This window comes from Orussus abietinus, unplaced genomic scaffold, assembly GCF_000612105.2.
Source record: "Orussus abietinus isolate OABI.00-Male unplaced genomic scaffold, Oabi_2.0 scaffold21, whole genome shotgun sequence".
Taxonomy (NCBI): Eukaryota; Metazoa; Arthropoda; class Insecta; order Hymenoptera; family Orussidae; genus Orussus; species Orussus abietinus.
In genome coordinates, this window is record NW_019396018.1 from 413,378 (window position 1) to 433,683 (window position 20,306).

At 41.1% G+C, this 20,306-nt stretch overlaps 2 protein-coding genes across 9 annotated transcripts in view; one reads left to right on the top strand and one right to left on the bottom strand.

Moving 5' to 3' along the window:
* LOC105697685 (tensin-4) overlaps positions 1-16,629 on the top strand; it is a 216,243-nt gene extending 199,614 nt beyond the window's left edge. For all 8 annotated transcript variants that reach the window (XM_012421248.1, XM_012421249.1, XM_012421250.1 and 5 more), the window contains 6 exons: positions 6,076-6,222; positions 7,241-7,444; positions 10,589-11,028; positions 11,625-11,843; positions 12,263-12,434; positions 14,371-16,629. In XM_012421248.1, the coding sequence (XP_012276671.1) occupies positions 6,076-6,222; positions 7,241-7,444; positions 10,589-11,028; positions 11,625-11,843; positions 12,263-12,434; positions 14,371-14,580 (1,392 nt within the window). In that variant the 3' untranslated portion in view covers positions 14,581-16,629. The remainder of the gene's footprint in view (positions 1-6,075; positions 6,223-7,240; positions 7,445-10,588; positions 11,029-11,624; positions 11,844-12,262; positions 12,435-14,370) is intronic.
* A 119-nt stretch (positions 16,630-16,748) lies between these two features.
* LOC105697687 (DDB1- and CUL4-associated factor 13) lies at positions 16,749-19,395 on the bottom strand. The gene is made up of 8 exons (XM_012421256.1): positions 19,326-19,395; positions 18,788-19,182; positions 18,523-18,691; positions 18,251-18,398; positions 17,637-17,937; positions 17,253-17,416; positions 17,073-17,173; positions 16,749-16,982 (listed from the first exon to the last, which is right to left on the bottom strand). Exons 1-7 carry the CDS (start codon positions 19,393-19,395, stop codon positions 17,086-17,088), a joined length of 1,335 nt encoding a protein of 444 aa, XP_012276679.1. The 3' UTR covers positions 16,749-16,982; positions 17,073-17,085.
* Positions 19,396-20,306: the final 911 nt, after the last annotated feature.

Genomic DNA, 20,306 nt, shown 5'->3' on the forward strand with positions numbered 1-20,306 from the left:
TACACCTGGTCCTTACACCGTGTAGCACCAAGATTAACAGGTAGCAGCAGAAATAAGTATACATTTTGGGGATAATCCGTGAAGTGGTCGTACCTTCTCACCGATCCATTTCTTTTATTATAATTTGAAGTAACATTATTGACATTAATACTGATTAGAAATTCTTAGGAATAGGAGCACACCGAACGGAGTTCGAGGAAACTCACGTCGGTAGTAGGCTGATTTCGGATCAGCATTTCGTAGAAAGGGAGGGACGAGGACAAAATGCCTCGGCAAAGTGAAATTTTCAGGATGGAAGACATCTCGTGTCGCGGTAGCTTTCACGTCGATCTCTTTGTCGTGTTGTCCGCAATAGGGCCGTCGCATAACGAAGGCGGGATTCCGCCACGGGGGTCGCCCACCCTGCGCGAATGCAACCTCTGAATGTGTAATAAGCACTCGTGTCGCAACCCTTGCCTCGGCCACAGACGTGTCTGCATTTAGAAAGATCCTCTCCGCACATCAGCAAAAATCCACCCCTGCGGGTGGACGCTCGCACATTTGATTGCGGAGGACGTCGGACCGTGGGCAAACGCGGGGATCATCCCTCTTCGTGCCAACCCTTACGTTCCATGGATAAACCCCCGTAAAAAGCGCATGATTTTCCCCGCACTCGCGTCACGTTCGATTTCAAAACACTTCAATTATGCGGAGAATATATTCTTGGGAAAAAGGAACGGCGTCCTGTGATACTAGCTTTGAGGGTTGAGCATTTATTTTATGACTAATATTACAATTATTCCGAATTTATCGTCGAAAGACAATATTGTTGTAAGCCTTCGTTTGTTCCTATTTCTTCCTTTACATTTTATTTTCAACCTTGTATGTTCTATTTAATTCGAATTAAGTCCTGCTTTAGGCCTAAAGCAGATGAAATGGATACATCTGCCACTTTTAAGGTCAAAGTAGGACCTCAATTGTATAGAACACAATTGTTTATATTGTCGCGAAACCCATTTAAAATGAAAAAAGGTCTACAATTGGAGGTTCTAAGTAGCACCGAAGTTTCGACTCGGGCAATCGCGAAATTATACGTACGGAATGCAGCCACATGTAATGGCCTGCAAAGCAATTTCCCAGAAATGTCAAGTGCACCTTTCGCAATTTTTATTAACATACGGTCCTTTTCGGGGCGCAATATCTGAAACGGCCAGCATGGAGGGGTCCAGTGGTGGAATGTTCATTTAGAATATACTTGGCAATTTGCATATATTACAGGAGGGGGAGAAAAATATATTTCGCGGAATTTTGCCGTTTTAGGGTGGGACACATTTTTCTCCTCCGGCCGTGGGTCTTAGTAAATTTCTGAATTCATTATATACATATTAAATCCTGCCCACGCCATTATTAAACCGTTACATTCATTACCGAAATTATCGAAAAGATCGTGCGAAATTTTTCACAATTTTTTTATGAACTCTGAAGTGCCCTGACGACTGAGAAATGATAAAACGGCAGGTAAAGGCGAACTTTTTCTGCTGAATTCCAAACTGGGATTTTCATCAGCCCACCGTCAATGGATTGTGATATATGCGAGGTACTTGACTTCGATCATTGGCTTTTTGATGAATGACACCCACTCGGTGGAGGGTGAACGGCACTTCGCATTTCTAATTCGACGGGAAACTCAACACTGGTTCGCGGCTCATTAGCATATTCATATTGCGAAATTTTCGTCGAGCCCACGATCGTTGATTTTCATTGGCGATTCGCCTCTCGCTTGACTTATTCGGACATTTACCGGACTCGGCTAAATGACATGTAAACATAATTGGTACCAACTCACACGATATCGCGTTTATTTTTACAATGCTACTTGAGACTTAGTCACTAGGTAAAATCCATATAAGCGAACCTGTTATTAATCCTCTATCGTACTTAAATGTCGAATTTATTGATTATTTATTGAAATAAATGTTGTTTTCAATATGAAACTCATGATGATAGGATTTGCGATTTTGACGTTCTTGACGTTCTTGACGAACTTGACGTTCAATAAATGGTATTTCTGTGGTACAGGTCAATAATTCAAGGTATGATTTCTAATCTCGCCAAAGAGAGATGAAATCTTTGTAAATTGAACTAGCTGGAAGAAAGTAGACAAAGGGGGTCGGTTATAGGAGGAAGAGGACGCTTAAACGACGGAGAGGATGGCAAGGAGCTCACGTATCGTATTTTTGTAGTTTATGAGCGAGCTTGCGCAAGCATACTTAAGCGTGCTCCAGCTTAGATGCTCAATGAGGTCTTATGATAAGCCTCTATAATCAAAGAGGGGAAGATCGGTACCAAGTTACTCAGCAACCTATTTTTCAACGTTTGTAGAAAATTCCCGCGAGTTTAGCTAGTTGAATTCCCATAAAATCGCAAGAGTTTCGAGTCGAAATTTTAATTCGACTTGGCACTTCTTATTGGAAACCTTATATTGAGTTTTAAAATAATATAAATAGGGGTAACTTCTATACGATCGAGGTCAGTAGCATAAATAATCTCATTGAAATTTATGAAGTGACAAGGAAATACCCGTACAACTTCATTTATTTAAATTCCATCTCATGTTCCTCGCACTCTGCATTGAACAATTTCCACCAAACGCCTCGCTTTTATTTCTCTTTTACTCCGCTTGGATAGGTAGACTGAAAGAGAGTGATGTGACGGTGTTTGCGCCGTGATTTTCCCCCTTCGATTCTATTTTACTTGAAAGTAAAACGGGAATGAGAGTCCCGGGGTAAACTAAGCCATTCAGAGGAAATTGGTCCACTCAACTACCGAAACAAAATAGACAAAGAGGGTCAAAATGGAAACCGGACACGTAACGAGCGACGTGGGTGGCATTTTCTGCGACGTACCGATTTCGTTTTGGTTCCAACTGGCTACTCCCACTTTGCGGGCCTAAGGCCCCTGATCGAAGTTCACCACCACAACTAAGACAATCGCTTCCAGGCAGTTCATCCGAGCCGTTTTTTTTCCCGCCAGTCTCATTCATCACGTTCATGAGAGGAAAACAAAGAGCGGCCCCAGGATCTGACGCTTTCCTCTTTTAATTGCGACGCTATGGGTCGGGAGAGACCTTTTTCACGAGCCCGGCCAAGAACATCGACCTCCTTTGCTTCCTGGTGGTCCGAGGAACTCCTGGTGCAGGGGAATCCACGATGCAACGGATCCAATCACGCAACATCTCCGTTCCCTGCAAAAGAAGATGAATGAACGTTTAAAGTGATATGAAAGGGTCATCCGAGGGATCAATCGTATATGAAGCTGCTCTCCAAATTGGGCGTACCGAATTGTTCAAATCTTTATTAAGTGAATATGGAGGCTCTAAGGAACATCCTGACGACCATGGTTTTCATTTCTTTTTCAATTTGTTTATAAACATTTTTGAAATATTTTATAAGGAATGAAATGTCACGAGTGACGAGACCTTCGTTCGGGCCACCCAAGTTCGTGTGGTAAAATTTCAAACGATTCGATACACCTAGTTCGGGGAATAGTTTCATAAACAATTAACTCCTTGAATGCCGCTTTGGTAGCTCCTTCATGGCGGGAAAAAAAGCGGTGACACGACGTTCCACCACGGAAGCGAATCTGCTGATGAAAACATGTGGAGACGCCATGCTTCGCCGTTTCAAATGCAAATCGCATTCACGCTGCGCGCACGTGTTAGCGGTAAAGTTAAAGAAGGTACGACGGTAAAGAATAGGGATGGTCAACCCGAGAAAATGATAAAGAACCCTAAACCTTAGCGATTGGGCGTACGGGGCGATATAACCGTATCGTAGAAAACTAACATTTACAAAACGGATTTCGGAATGAGGAAATTGCTAAATTGGTAAATGGCCCGATGGGCCCAAGCAAGCAATAAGTCCCTTTGTGGAAATTTGTCTGACATTTCTAAAGCCGCGATAATTTAAATGACATGAATGTCGCGCACAGAACAATGCGACTGTACATTTCATAAGTAAATTTTGTTTCGTGAACTGGCGGTCGGATCTAATGTACTTCCGCAATGGCTTTGGATCAAATAAGGGATACTGTCGTAAGGGATAGTTTATTGACAATTTCATGTGCGAACTTTCCTGACCTTTGGTTTCCGTTCACCCTAAAATGTGTGAAACTCCGCAGAGAGTTCTGAATATCGAACTATGGAATTAACATTCCGGCAAGTACTTTGGGGTGAAGTCGGTATTAAGTAGCACGTGAATCTTCTCTTCTTGTTTTTCATTTTCTTTCAAGCTGCAATCTCCTTATACCCCCGACGACCCACAGAAGCCAAATGAATACGAGGAGAGTTACAAATTGACCCTATTACATGAAGCTGGGTCAAGTGATAATCACATAACGAATCGACCGGGGCTTCCCAGTTGCACGTTAACCCAAAAATATGCTAAGCTCTGAGAATCGGATGCAAAGAGTCATTCAGGATATTGACTCCGGTCAAAGGTATAACTACGCTCATTGAACCTGCAAATCTGCATCTAAAGGATTAGGATTGAGTATTTATTAACAGACATGATTTCAAGTAAATGACGGTAAATAGTCTGAGGGAACATATTTGATAAGTGATCTAAATCAATACTAATACTATACACTGCTCAGCAAAAAATCGCACTACCTAAAAATGTAAATCGTGCAAATCGGAGACTAACGTATATTGTTTAGGATAATGTAAACAAGTGGTGATTCGAATTTGGTTTAAAAAACACTTGTAATTACCGATCTATAGCCATGGTCTTCTTTCATTACGGCAAATAATACATGTGCTATTGAATATGTATATTTGTTATTTTTAGGTGATCCAGTTTTTTAAAGAGCAGTGTATGTGTACATACATCCCAACCATGTGTATAATACCCAACTTATCCATCAAACGAAACATCTTATTAATTTTTTACCACTAGAATTTGTTCTTTATGAAATGATATTTTTTAGTCACAGCGATCGTGACACGGGAGTGAGTCACAATTCATTGATACATTTACACCTTTAAGAAGCAATTGGCAAACCGCGCTTTCTCGTTGCATGACTCGATATCAGCAGCGCACTATATCACTACACACCTGTGTATCCGTTAGCTGATTAAGCTAAATCAGCCAAGCGTAGAGATCGATATCATCATCGGCACTGGGTTACGAGTGTTTCAATATGACCCGATCCGAAACCCTAATTTGAGCCAGTTCGTCATATGCACAAACGGCGCTACCATTGCGGGCGCTTGATTGCACGTACAGAGACAGTAATTATAATTAATAGGCTGCGCGGTTAGGAACAGTGTAAACGAGGTTTTTAAAACAGATTAATAATGGAATGCGGCTACCGGGACCTCGGTGCGTTAATTGCAGCCATTACTTATAACCCACGGGCAATTATTCATGAAATTTAACCCACGGAAATTCATGAACGAGAAAACTGCAATTTGTTTAACAACGCTGAATCTTCACGGTACTTTCAATGAAAGAGGAAGTTTTTGCTTTTGCATATTATTTTATCATAGTAATTAATTTACCAAGTCGGATAGTTTCAATGGAAATATTTAATTCCCCGCCACGTTCAATACTCCTCATGAATAATTTCAACACTACTGCTGTTAATATTAACACAACCCTATAGTATTATATTGTCACGGATTTTACAGGGTGCTACTATCTTTGACTTTATTTCAGATTTAATAGTAACGTAGAAAAATGTATATCTGTAAATTCAATTAATGACTTTTCCTTTCCTTCTGGAAAAAAGACTGTCAAACAATTTATAATGGAGTCCTCCATTCCCGAAGGAAGACCTCATTTTGTTTAACGGCTAGGTTCGATAACGATTCAGGAAGCCGCACTTTCGATTCAGAAGGCAATTCGTCGCGTCATAGAGATAGGATCCTTTGATCCATGTCCTGGAGATTATTAACCGGAATACATGCTCTCGAGAATCGATCCGATGGATGCGCGACGCGAGATGTTGGATTTAGGTCGGTCTATGATCACGATGAGAACCAGTTACGAATTAATTCCTACTTTCTGCACGACTGATCGGTCATTTTAATTACAGGCAGAGGAGCTCAACACCATCGTCGGCAATGCGTTTCGTATGGCGTACGTGGCGCAATTGCAACGCCAGCCGATTCTCCAGGAGGTGATCTCGCCCCAATCAGCACTACCTTATCGCAAGGAGAGACAGGAACATCGAACCACTTGGGTAAGCTATGATCATCCATTTTCATTATTCTTCACCAAGCCGGGGATTTATGTATAAAAGGACATCATTACCAATTTCAAATATACATTTTCTTCATCGGCAAGAAAATTATAATTACTCAAAAATGGGGTATGAGCGATTTCGACCGTATTCATATATGTCTCTCGGGCTCTTCCATATCCATGTTTCTCATTATTCCTACATGCAGAAAAAAATTTGGAGTCACTGAACTGAGAAATCGTTTAATTAACTGCATTTGACTCATAGCAGAAAACGTTTTAATTGATTTAATTGAATTTTACTTCACTGGACCAAACTCGATCGCTTCGATGAAATGAAGTGTTCCCGTTAAACTATTTTTAGTTAAGTTCAGAATATATTTTAACAAAGAAACAAATATTTTCGATAACGTAGCAAATTTCCTTAGTACTCGTATTTGGTGCGATTTACCACAACATTTGACGCGATCAACCGAAAGTCATTAACCAAAGAATTTCATCGTGTCAACGAAATATTTGGTTGCCCATATAATAACTATATCCTGCGGTTAAACCAAGAAAATTTATCTTAATTCAATTAAATATTTATCTGCGGGCACAGATTTACCGTTTTTCATATTTTGTCAACCCGGCGCCGAACCGCGACCTCCACGGTTGGAGTTTCTATTTCCCTGGGGACCAGGAGAATCAGACATTTATTTGGCGAAACGTTCCCCAATTAATAGTTTTGGATCGGGTAGAATCGCGCGATTACTCCCCGCGCGGCTGAAAAGTCGGGCGGAACGCGTTCGTTTTCCAACCGGCGAGCTTCCGGGGCGCGTTTTTCGAGACGCCATTCGCCTCGGCCGAGCAAGGGGGTCGTTTCGAAAAGCTCGTTTGGTGGAAATTTCCAAACGGAGGTTTCCCACGGGTCGGAGAGGCCCTCTCGGGGCGCATAGCGAGCGCGTTGCGATCCACTTAGGTAATAGTCAGACAAGTAAATCCGATGGTACAGTAAGCGGGACCGTTTTGCTCGGCAGAATAAGGCGAGTAAGCAGTTCACCGAGGGGGACGCAATCAGCGGCACCGGAGGAGTGGGCGGGTGCAGGACACCGTCCTCGAATTCGTGGCTCAAAAGTCGGACGTCGCCCACCTCACGCCCTGGAAGCGGCTCGTCCGCAGCGGACATGAACGTCCAACTCGGCAGCGCCGGCTCGCCCACGCTGCGACTCGCCAGCGTCAAGGTAACTGCCCCACTTCCTGGTCCGAGATCATCCTGGAAGGTGTTGCTCTCGAGGGTCTCCGATGTCGATCGAGACTCCACCTAGGGAAAGTCGAAACCGCGATATCCTAGCTAGACTGTAAAATCCGTCTCTCTGTAGAACGCTTCGCCGTCTTATAAAACGCAGCCTGTTGCTCCGCGAAGAGTATTTCGTCGAAGCAATGTGCTCAGGAAAATTTCTTACCCTGAAAATCTTTCTCTGGAAAAACCCTTCTCTCATTTCGGACCGTACTCTCTACCCATCGAATTGTCTTCATTCTCCGCACTCCTAAGCGGTATTCATTAGCGTCGCGTCGTCGCGGGCCATTACCGGATCTCTGGCGACAGTGACCACCTACGGTGAGGCCATGTGCGCTCCACCTTTCCGGGTTTTCTCGGGAAAAAAAAACAACTGGAGTATCTCTTGACTTTTCGGGCGGTTCCTATATTATATATATATTCCTTGAGCCTTGACTCGAATGGTTAAAAAATTACTAATTTATACTACGAATTGATTGGGATGGGCGACGACCCTCCAATGATGATTCTGCTGAATTAAGTCCAACTCGATGTAACGAATATGATACAGAAAGATACCGTTCTAAAATAATGATTTTATGAAGACCGGCAGAGAGTAAACTCAATTAATAGGCAAGCAAAATTAAATGAATAAGTAGATTTTTTCGACTGACATGAAATTGGGTTTAAATGGGATGTTGGTAAATTGGTCTTTTAATCTGTGTATTTTTATCATGAATATTATGTGAACATAGTGTAATGCAGGATAAAATATATATCATTATTGAATTGTAGTTTCTTTGATTGTCAGATGATTTCAGCCGTGAGAAAGATACCCTGGTTGCATTAATTCTTAGAATGTTGAATCCGAGCCGAAGGTGGCTAAAAATATTTAAACTGTATATGTTGTACACTTTTTGCCTTAAATACCAAGAATTACCATTTTTACGCTTAAGGTAACGACGTGTCGTTATCGTATCAAGTGGGACCCATGTTCAAGGACGTAATATAACTTTGACTTGTAAATAGAATTGTCCATGTCAGTATTCGCGTCTCATTCTGGGAAGGAAGTCGTGAGTTCGACTCTCAGTTGATGCATACTATAAATCGCTGAGAGGTCTTTAGGTCTAGGTCCCGTTAGATTAATAAAGGTTCCCCTCTAGCCTATTACAAAACCGTTCGCATGATTGAACCGTGGAATGTTATTGAGACATGCATGGTATAAGTAATATTACGGGCAAGGAGTACGTAAATTAAACAACATTGAAGGAGACCAGTTTTCTTCATATGCGATCCAAGACTCGAACGCTTCCAATATATCTTTGAATTCTCAATTTTAAAATAATCAATTTACATAATTAGTGAACTTAATTAAATATCGGTGCACAACTTCTTTACGCACGTACAATAGTTTGGTCCAATCTTCAAACCGGTCGATTAAATTCGTCATCCGACCGAGCAATTAAATCATAAAACATTTCCAGCGACAACCCCCCAAATCATAAATTATTATATTATTCGCGCAAGGCTGAATGTGAACGATAAATCAATGCTTGCCAGGAAATCCCGCAGCAACGGATCCGAGATAGAAAAGAATAGTGCGGCCGTTAAAATTGAATTATTGGACAGATCGCAAATAATTGTAATTGGTGTCCTTAAATCAATCGATTGTCGGGGATACTCCAACGACAACTACGAGGGCATTGTCGTAAAACCAGGAAGAGAAAGATTACGGTGGTTAACATTAGGTTTACGGAACCAGTCAATTTGATGGATTTCGAATTTCACGCGAAAAATCACAGAATGCACTGAATAAATATAATGTCGCGTAATGTTAATATTACAAATATTATGCAATTATATAATATCACATGAGCAAATTTAGATGCTAATAAGGTACAATGAAATTGTTTTTAAATTAAATAAATCGATTTTTTTTAAGAAAATGCCGGTTTTTGTTCACGTGTCAATTTGACGGGTGTCCGTAGAAGTAGTTATAGAAGAAATGTCCGTAAACCTGGTGTTAATCGAGATCTTGACAGTCACTAATGCATTCGCAAGTCATAACTCGTACATTACATACAGTTTCACGATATAATAAATTGTGTTAAAAATGTCCATTAGCTTCCATACGACTTGTTCGACTAAAAGGCGCCGCATTCTTGAAAGGGGTGGTTTCCGGCCATATATTTACCGCTATTTTCTGTTTAATGATTCAAAATGAAAATACCAGAGTGTACGATATCGCTAATGCATAGCTATTAAGACCCCTACTATAAATCCCCAGCTTTAGTCGCACCTTCTTTCAGGGTCCCTTATCAACGCTCTTACTGTTAACGCACCCTGTTAAGAATGTTTCAATACTTCGAACACTTCGAATACAAATATATATTAAAACCAGAACCAAGTGGCACTCCAAATGAAAATCGAACAAATGAATACTACATTTCGAGAAGCACCATTTCTAGATAAGAATTCGTACGAAAGTATTCCAAGCTTTGAACAAAAGAGTAAGATTAGAGAAGAAGTCAATACAAATATCTGCCCCTGCTTAGGAATCTGTTGTGTTTGTACATACTTATCGAAATATAGTTTTTGGTTTTAAATGAATACTTCACTACCTTTGCCCCGGTAGCAATTGTAACACAGATATTAGATACAAAAAATTAAATTGCTGACTTACTAATTGCTTTCATGAACTTTTAAAGCCTATATCGATATTATTTAAATCTTATTTGATTATCGCCGGCGGTATCGTTAACTTTTTATACATATTTATATACACTTTTACTTTATATACACTTTTTATACAAATTGATAAACATTGTGAATTTCTAAATAAATACTGAATATCAGAAGGTTAATATTTACAAGTTTCACGTTATATCGATTATTGGCTTAAAAATGAAATTAAGGTACAGAGGGTTAAAACATGAACCATCATTTAATTTAACTCCGACAAAGTTTCGGTCATAAAAAGCTATTGCAATCAGTTGTAGAGAGAAAAACGTAAAATTTGTCACAGTTGGTCTCGACGTATCCTACTATATTTCGAGCAGAATTTTAGTCCAGCTGGTCTAATAGTGACATTTCGATAACATTTCCCCAGGCCCCCAACTCGATCCCGGGTCTGCGGCCGTCGCACAATTTCAGCAACGTCCTAGGCCCAATCTCGAGCGAAAACGAGCCAAAGAGCATCTCCCAGCAGAGCACCCCCAGCAGCGACGAGAGCAACTCGCCAACCGAGCTCAACTCGTACAAGAGGCTGACCGATAAGCCGCCGCTGATAAAGCGGCTGGCAATGGGCCTGACGGGAGGACGCGACGTCCTCGGGCTCAATGGCGAGGACGACAGCTGCCCACTGGTCAGTGGAAGCAGCACTCCTACGAGCCCGACCAACAGGCCACATTCCGGGGGCTACATCAACGAGGCAATCATCGACTCCGAGGGGACGAGGCCACCCTACGGCAAGATCGCGCCCTCCGAGAGCCTCGACAACTCCATCAACGCCTCCATCACCGCCAAGAACTTCAATATCGAGAACAACAGGTAACCCCGAGTCGCTCGAATCCTCCTACGGCCTTGAATCTGTTCCTATTTTTGGGAACAATCGTTTCCGGCGTCGGGGGTGCAAGGCAAGGCGGTAAAACTCCATTTGGATGATAAGATGATGGGGTAGAGTTGGCGTAATATTGGGGGTCGAGAGCTTACATATGGATAGCGAGATTTTAAGGGGATGCGCAAGTGGCGTCAGAGGTCTCGTTTGTAAATCTTTTCTCCGAACTGAGGATATCGAATCGTTCCAAACTTTGCGACGTGAATATGGAGGCTATAAGGAAGGTCGTGACGCCTATGATTTCCCAAAAGAATTTTGAAATGTTTAATAAAAAATTATATTTCATTAGTGCCAGGACTTTCCTTATAGCCTCCATGTTCACGTTGTAAAGTAATAAATAAATACATTATACACTGTATAATTTCTAGGTGATCATGAGTCATGTGTCAATGTTCAAACAGTTCTATCTAATACCCTTGAAAAAAAGTGTATTCGAATCGATTGATTTGAGGGGGGTTTCACTTCACCTTAATACAATGCACCGAGTGGAACCAAATATATTGACTATAACGTGCGTTTTCCCTTCCAGGATAGAGCACAACTCGCCGAATTCGGGGACAGAGACGGAGTTCAAGTCGAAGAGAAGATCCCAGATTAGCACGTCGAGTAGTTCGGTACCAGCGGACGGAAGTACGCACGGTTCGACGCCAACACCTCCACCGCTTCCGGAAAGAACGGATAGTCTGAACAACCGCACCGAGGAGGGCGAACTTCGCCGAGCTCCATGGTTCCAAGCGGGTATACCAAGGTCAGTGAATCTCCACCATAATTACGTTTAGGTAATTAACTACTCCTTTGAATAACAAGTGCACCCCAAGTAGTCTAAAACGTGCAGATGCATCGTACAACCGTAGCCGTTCCGTCCATCTCCATCCATCAGCATATCCTACATTGGGATTTATGGTTCCCATCCTCCCTTCGAGGCGTTAAAGCGGAGTTCCAGGATTAATAACACCCTATGACACTCGCGCGGGGTTAATGATTCCGCACGAAGCACGTGCTGCATTAACGAGGGAGAATTCTGGTGGGCATCCGGTTCTCGAGGAGGTCGAGGAAAGTCCTCATAGGACTTCGAATTCGGGATGGTTCCCCAGGATGCTCCTCGTTGTGCGGAGTAACGCGTTGGTGGCAACGTTTCTGACTGTTACGGCACGATTTATGATCCAGGGAAATAACGCTGGAAGTACTGAGCCAGGAGCCGGAAGGAGCCTTCATGGTGCGGGAGAGCACCAGTAAACCCGGATGTTACGCTCTCTCTCTTCGGGTTCCACGTGAATTCCAACCGAGCGGAATAGCCCATTATCTCATCATGCGTACCAATAAGGGATACAAGATCAAGGTAAAGTAAATTACGGCCGCTGAACAGTAAACTGCTGGACTGCAATTGACACGTAGCTCGGGTGCTTCAAAGGACAATGTCGAAGCCAGTCGGGCACTCGAAAATTGACCACTGTGCGCACCTTCGTAGGTGCATTAATTCGTTTTAATACCCCGTAAAGGGCAAGCGACTCTCCGAGTTGAAATTATCCATCTCAGTTGAACCTTTAAGTCCTCTCTGTCCTTTCTACCGTTCGGTTTGCCAACAGAAATTTCAGTCTCATTTAGTTCACTGTCCTTAGAACCTCGGAGTCTATTTTTCTCATCGATGCTTACAAGTCGTAGAAACGCTTCGATTTAATTGAATCTTGATAAATCTCAATACGGCGTGGTTATCCCATTTTATGCTAATTAAACCTGAAGATCTTTCTACTTCCAGTCATTCTGGTGAGATGGCGAAAATCAAGACCGTTAACTCGCGGTCTTGGTTTTTCTGTTATGCAATTGAAAACCTATAGGGAATGTGATTGTTCATTGCATTATTGCGTCCATAAAAAGTAGCTTCTTCGGTATCTAAAATTAAATATTACAATTTATGTTAATAATGTATACAGAAGTCTATTTTCGGGGTCAGAGATGAAGGGGAAGACCTCGGGGATAAAACGAGGCTCGATTGCGTATTTGAGAATTGAGCTTTTCGAGCTTTATCCCAGTTTCGGTCTAACGTTTGTTTGGAATTTAACTTTACAAGAACTGACATAAGGGCATATTTGAAGGTCAAATGTGACTGGTTTCCTTAACATCTTCCTATTTTTAATTCTCGTATTACACCCCGTAACCTTCGCATGTATTCCCGAGGCTTATATGACGTACAAATTTTTAACCCGAGTTTGATGCAACAATAACATCGGGAACAACTGTAATTCGCGGCGACCCCGACAGTTCTTCGTCCTCAAAATTGCGTATTTTCCGAGGCAAGGAAAAACTCGCGAAGTCGCACAATCTCCGCTAATCCAAGGGACGAACATACATGCAGTTTTTGCCAGACGTTCCATGGGGAAATCAAACTTTCTCGCAGTTTCTATCAGTATCGATCCCAGCCCAAGCTGTGTCATGCAAAATATTCTTAATATATGCAAGGAGTCGCGTATTTGTATTCAAATGTTTAAACGAAATCAACGGTGCTCAAAAGTATCTTCTGCCTTCATGACTAGAATGGAATTCAAAATGTATTATAGGTTAATTCAATTCCTCCCAGGTCCTTCAAGAAATATATGTATTGAATTGTACCCATTTTCCGGAATACATGTTTGGAACTTTTAATTTGAATAAACTTTACACGTTATGTCCGTGTTATTGGCAGGGATTGAATTTTACTTTTTTTTTCTGTTATCGCCAGCGGAATAGGGGGTAAAGAAAACATCAGAGCTTCATTGGAATTTTCTGTCCTCTGTCTCCGATATGTCGTTTGCTTTTTCGCGGCAGTTAACTCGAACGTTTTTCAAAATTAAGAACGCTAGTTCCGAGTTTTATCGATAAGAAAAAAATCTTTTTATTTCTATTAATGTTTCTTTTTCGCGTAATTGCTTTAAAATGATATGCATTTAGAATCTCCTTTTACAATACCTATACAATACCAATAAGAGATATAAATTACTTTTAAAAGTCACCACATGGAGAATCGTGATAAATTTCAATGAGGCGCCATTTTCTCAAGTTTCTTGCTTTTCGAATTTTATCCTTTTCGCGGGGACCGACCCTCTTGCTGTCTCAATTCGTCTGTAGTTTATTTTCTTGCTGTAATTACGTAAGCAACAATTACCGATGATATGCATGACGGATTTTCGTGTCTCCGCTGAAGAGGAAACGTATTCCTTTGACGAAGACGTATTCTGTGTAAAAATAAGGTAACTTGTAAACAAGTGGTCATGTTATAACGAGACGGTCTCTACTTTCAGGGTTTCACGAAGGAGTTCACAACGTTGACGGCGCTGATAACGCATCACTCCGTAATGCCGGAATTGCTGCCATGTCCCTTGTCCCTGAGTCGCTATAATCCAAGTTTCGTCAAGAGCGACTCCAACAAGGACTTCGCAGACATCGACTCGGATCCTGATTACAACACCCTGGCAGACTTCCGGAAGATGATGGCGGATCTTAACGTTTAAGCATCGAAGTCACTTCGCCTGGACGGCGAATCGTACCATGTTCGCAACGAAACGAGCCAATCTCGCCTCGCGACTTAACTCATATTTGTGTGATTATACTGCCAGAAAAGGATCACATGTAAAACCCCGATGCGAAGGAAAGAAGTCGGCTACGGCACGCTTGACACCAGCCGTGGCAAAAGAAACTCGGACGAAACTCGAATTAACTAATGTTAACCATAGGTCAGGTGTAACAGGAAGCCTGTTAACGCCTCGCTTCCCATACGGCCGAGGACACCTACGGACTTCTAATTTATGAAGTCGTGACGATCGTGTGTCCGAGAGAATGATCCCAAACGCGTAAGAACATTACTTGCCCAGTGGAAAACCGGAGCACAGACTCGCGAACAATGAAACGCCACAGTGATATATACTCGTAAGTCGTCGCTAATCGTAAGGAAAGTAGCATAGGTATATCATAGTGGCCGATGTATCATTATGGTGGGGCCAGGATATTTATGGCTCGGAAAGGAGCCAGGGATGCGCAGAGGTTCTTGCGATTACCAATTGTCCAATTCATAAACAAATGCGCAACGTATAGCGGATGTGGTTTACGCGGAGTCTCGATCGCAGGTACACGAAGAGATCGCGTATTCGAATCCTAGTTTTGCGCGATTACGTGAAAGACCAATGGCTTACGTATAGACTGCTCGACTGATCTGCTCTCATAAGAGTCTGCATGTCGAGAAATTGTTTCAGGGATTTCATGCTCTGGTATTTCTATTCTTAATGGTACCAACATGTTCCCTCTATATTTTTTGTTATCGAACCAGATGGAATACAATAATTTTTGACAATATAACATCACCAAGAAGTATAGCGAAGAGATGACGGACGTGAAGGAAAACGCACATATGCATGTAGTGGATTTTATGCACTCCATTCGTTTTTTTTCTTTTCTTTTTTTTGTTGAAAAATTTCGGTATAAAATACGCGCGTTGTAACGTTGTTTCACCGTGTCGATGCAAGGAATGAAACACTGAATTAAAATGTAAAGAAATACGATTTCGATGATCGCCGACAATTGTTCACTCGTACTTCTCACTATATTTCCTCGGAGTAACTATTTTTTCTAATGGCTGTGATCGATATAACAGCAAATTTTATATAATATTAAGGAGATCCTTCCTCCCAGACACGCATGCATTACTGATCAAACGTGATCGTTTATACAAAAGAGCAAGTGAACGGTAAAATTTACATGATCAACTATTTACTTATTATATCTTTAACTAACTAATATTATGTCCGTATCGCCACTATGCCTCAATGTTACATCGCACGCGCCTACAACTAAATGTGGTTGAGATCGTGCGTTTACGCTTTATCGTTCTTTTCTTTATCATCGTGGAAAAGAGACTCCTAAATACCCACCCATTCGTTCTCCACCTGATCAACCCGAAAATCAGCTGAAATCGCGAGGTCGCTGAAAATACTAACGCGCCCCATCGATGATACTTCTGTACCATTGGTGTTTCATACAGCTAGATTGTACGTTGCGAGCTCTATGTAAATGTGTTTATATGTATATACATTTTAATTATTATTACGCGACACTGGACATTTAACCGAGAGGATTCGTAGGGATGAGAAACACACATTGGCGGTGGAGTGGTTTAGGGCAAAGCGGCAGGAAAAAAAATGGCTTATACATGAAATGTATATCCGTGCGATGGACAAACCACGAATTGGAGACGTTACAAATGGTACATCGATCGCTCGACTAACCTAGTCTTGTACAGAAGTTGCGCGCATTGTTTATATATATATAATACAAGGGAAAGCAAGAGGAATAGTCCGGAAGTGAAACCGCGCAAGTCGCTTTTTACACGCCGAAGAATAATTTTAAGAAGTTACATTGATTGCATCGTTCCCGTGCGCAAAACCAGTATGTCGATGTTATTTGGAGTTTTGTATTAACCGATAGATAGACTCTCACTTTGACACCATAGAGAGAACAACCGGCGCGGGGAATAATACGGCCGTACTGAAAAATCGATCGTCACCCGAAATAGAAAGTCAGTTGGAATGTGATAAGTAGCAATGAAACATGTTGTAAGCTACGCTAAGCAAAACATTAATCGCTGCTTGAGGTTTGTAACTTTTTAAGAATCACTATACTGATGCGCTGTATAATTTCAAAATAATAAAATTATTTATTACAAATTAAAGTCCTGCTTGGTTATATTTATACAACACAACAGTTTTGTGGAAGTAATCTCCTTGTCGTAAAATATAGCTTACTGATGTGCAACTTAAAATGCAGCCGTATGAAATTCATGAAAGTAAATCGTTCTTTTTTTATTATTGCATTCAATTTGTGTTACAAAATGTTAGTGACGCGAGGAGGTAATTGTACGTTCCTGAAAGCGTATTTGGTTGATCAAATTCATGGCCTAAATAAATTGGAAAATACTTTTTCCTACATAGTCAACATACATTTACATACGTACTGTTTATTAACCATCATTGTTTTTCTGCAATCAAATGCTTCTTACGTTCAGAAACAAACGGTACAGATCCCTTTTTGGAATGAGCACGCCTATTAGCTTCCCTGGAAAAAGAATAGCAAAATGTAAATATACGAGTTTCACTAGATACATGCATCTAGGATAAGTAAAACTGCAACATACTTGCGCTTGCTTTTTTCTCGAATTGTACGTAGCTCTGATTTTGCATTATAAATGTGCTTTGGAACCTGTCGATGCCGTGCAATACGTTTCACTTGTGGATGACTCGCAAATTTCTCCTTCAATGCTTCGCTGTAGTTTAGTGCTGCTTTTTCTCTAGGTCTTAGCTAACAAGAAAGCAGAAGAAAATAGCACGTTAGGAAAATGTTAAGAGCTTCTCCTTACGAAGGAAAACAGAAATTACTGTAACCTTAACAGTATTACTTCTCCAGCAAAAACTCTACAATGTTTAGTATCTTAAAGTTAAGTATCTTGAGATAATCAATCTTTACAATTTAAAAGGAAACTTCTACGATAACTCAATTACTATCAAAAAAATATGCTTACCACTCCTAATTTTTCAGCAGCTCGAGCTTTCCACACTCGAATGTTCATCTCGTCGCTACCACTTAATATATATTTGTTATCAAGGGACCATGCAACACTTGTAAGCCTTTGCATTCGTTTTGTATGATAAATGTCTCTGGAGTGACCTTTGTATACTTCAAATATACGAATTGATTTGTCATAACTTCCTGACACAAATTCCTTTCCAGTTGGAGCATAATCTACATCCGTTACAGCAGCCACGTGATCCATGTGGACATTTACAGGTGTTCTTATCTTACGAGTATCAAAGGTATACAAACTAAAATGACCACAATATTTTATAAGTTTTTACAACAAAAACAAATTTGATAGTACTGTAATGAATGGCTGAGTATTATATGAGGAAAGAACTTTGTTAAAGTGGTAAACCCGGAAACATCTCTACTCTGATAAACAATTTGTGAAAGACTCCGTTTTCAACGTTATCCAATTGGTGTTGGGAGTTTCATGTCAAGGATTCTACCTTTTTTATTAAAGTAGTGTCCCAATTTCCATTATTTTAGTTTTGTTATGTTCTTTCCTCCCTGTCATATATTACAGCACATACACGACAAAGAATTATATTGGCTTACTTGTAATCTTCATTGGCACAGGTGAAAGTATAAGCTTCCATGGGATTCCATGAGAGTTTGTTAGTTCTCAGTTTCATAATTACTTTTCGTAGTGGCCCTGTTTCTCGTATGTCATACAATATTATGCCGCGGTCACTGGCACATGCAGCTGGAAAATAAAAGCAAGCAGATAAATTCATATAGAAATTATTGAACTTTAAAGGTAAAACATTAAACTGATAATAGTTTATGATATTATATACATTATATAATCTCTTCATTTTGATTCTTACCTAACAAATTACTTTGTACTAAATTAAACTTAACATCATGAAGACTATCAACACCCCATTGAAATGTACGAATTGGCTCATTTCGTGTTTCCTCCCATAACTGGCATATTTCTCCACATGTAGCAAACATGGGTTTCTTTCGGTGATGTGAAATTCCTGACAGAACTGTCTATAAGTAGAAATGCAAAACAAGATTCATTCTTCTATTTATTCCTATTAAAAATGTAAGATGTGTAAGGAGCAATGACATTCCAATCATGGATACCTTGCTTATGATGGTATTTATAGGTTCATCTTCTTCAAATTGATCCTTTTCAGCCTTCCATGTTTTTATCGTTTTATCGTCTCCGATTGTCATAAAGCGTTCACCCTTAGGTTCAAATGCAATCCCTCGAATAACACCATCATGAGCTAGAATAGAACGTTCGCATGTCTTCTGTGGCAGATTCCATATCTTGACTTCTCCATCAAAAGATCCACTCAGAAGTATCGATAAGCGACCAGGGTGCTTGCACAAACAAGACACACTGTCTTTATGACCATCTAGATTCCCGATAAACGGCTTTGCAAAAACTCTTTCTAACTTAGTTGCATTCAATGCTCTGGTGTACTCCCTCGGAGCTTCAAATGGATGTAATGCTGGATCGTAGTTTCTAGGAACTAAAATAAAATCATACAACTAATGAATATAACGATGCATTTAAATTTTAGCTATACATTACTTTAATACTTGAATAATTTAAAAACATCTGTTTTAAATAATAAACACAGATCACCGCTGGCTATAAATTGTACGACCTAACCTTTAAAAATGTCTCGCTTAGTCTCTCTTAAATAATCATCCGGATTCCTTGTTAAGACCTTGACCTTCATTTTAATGTATCACGTAATATTATAACATATTAATTACGTTTGTAACTATAAAAGACACTTTCAAATCATGTACAAGTTATTTTTTACTCCCATGCAACCTTTCATTCCCACGTCGGTTAGGTTACATTTGGTTAGAACGGAGCACGTCCGAGAAATTCAGAAGTTTCCATAGTAATCACTGAAATCAACTGAAATATATACTAAACTCAGCATTCGTACAGCAGGGGGCAGCACAGGAACGATCGCGCGGCCAGGCACATGAGCAATCTCCCAACTCATCTCAGTTTGGGCTCCGTCCATATCACGGTCCTTATTAGAGATGAGTTAGGAGATTGCTCACGGGCAGGATCGTGTGATCGCATCCTGTGCTGCCCTCTGGTTTCGTACGTTAGCTGTCACCGTTTTTTGCCCCCAAGGGCGGCGCAACGAATTTCTGATAGGAGCTCGCGCACTCGCGATGGCGGTACATACCAGTCGCCGTTGACGGCTCACGTACTCGTGATGGTAATACCATGCGGCAGTTGATGGTGGTGGCTTATCTACGCTTACCGACACTGGTCGTTTTTGATGGTAAGGGAAGAACACTCGTGACGCTCCATTTGACTTTATCTTCTTATCTATTACTATTAAGTACATTGTTGCCTCGAAGTCGACGTGATGCGGAGCTTTGGGGCACGCGTCGGTGTCGCGTACGGAATTCCCATGCAGCGAATCTGCGTGAGTACGATCGGTCCTAGTAATTTTCGCGCGTCCCAACCAGCCAAGCGCCAAGCTACGGGTCGAGATGTTGAGTATATGTGCGTTCCGCGCTACACTCGACGAGTATGCGTGAGAGTCGAATACTGCGAAAAATCCTGTCCCGTGGAGTCCCGTGGAGTCCCGTGGAGTCCCGTGGAGTCCCGTGGAGTCCC

Coding starts and splice junctions, on each gene's coding strand:
- LOC105697687 (XM_012421256.1), bottom strand. CDS start 19,395: ATGAAGGTCAAGGTCTTAACAAGGAATCCGGATGATTATTTAAGAGAG. Junction 18,399..18,522: donor AGTACAAAGTAATTTGTTAG/GTAAGAATCAAA, acceptor TTTATTTTCCAG/CTGCATGTGCCAGTGACCGC. Junction 17,938..18,250: donor TGTGCCAATGAAGATTACAA/GTAAGCCAATAT, acceptor TGGTCATTTTAG/TTTGTATACCTTTGATACTC.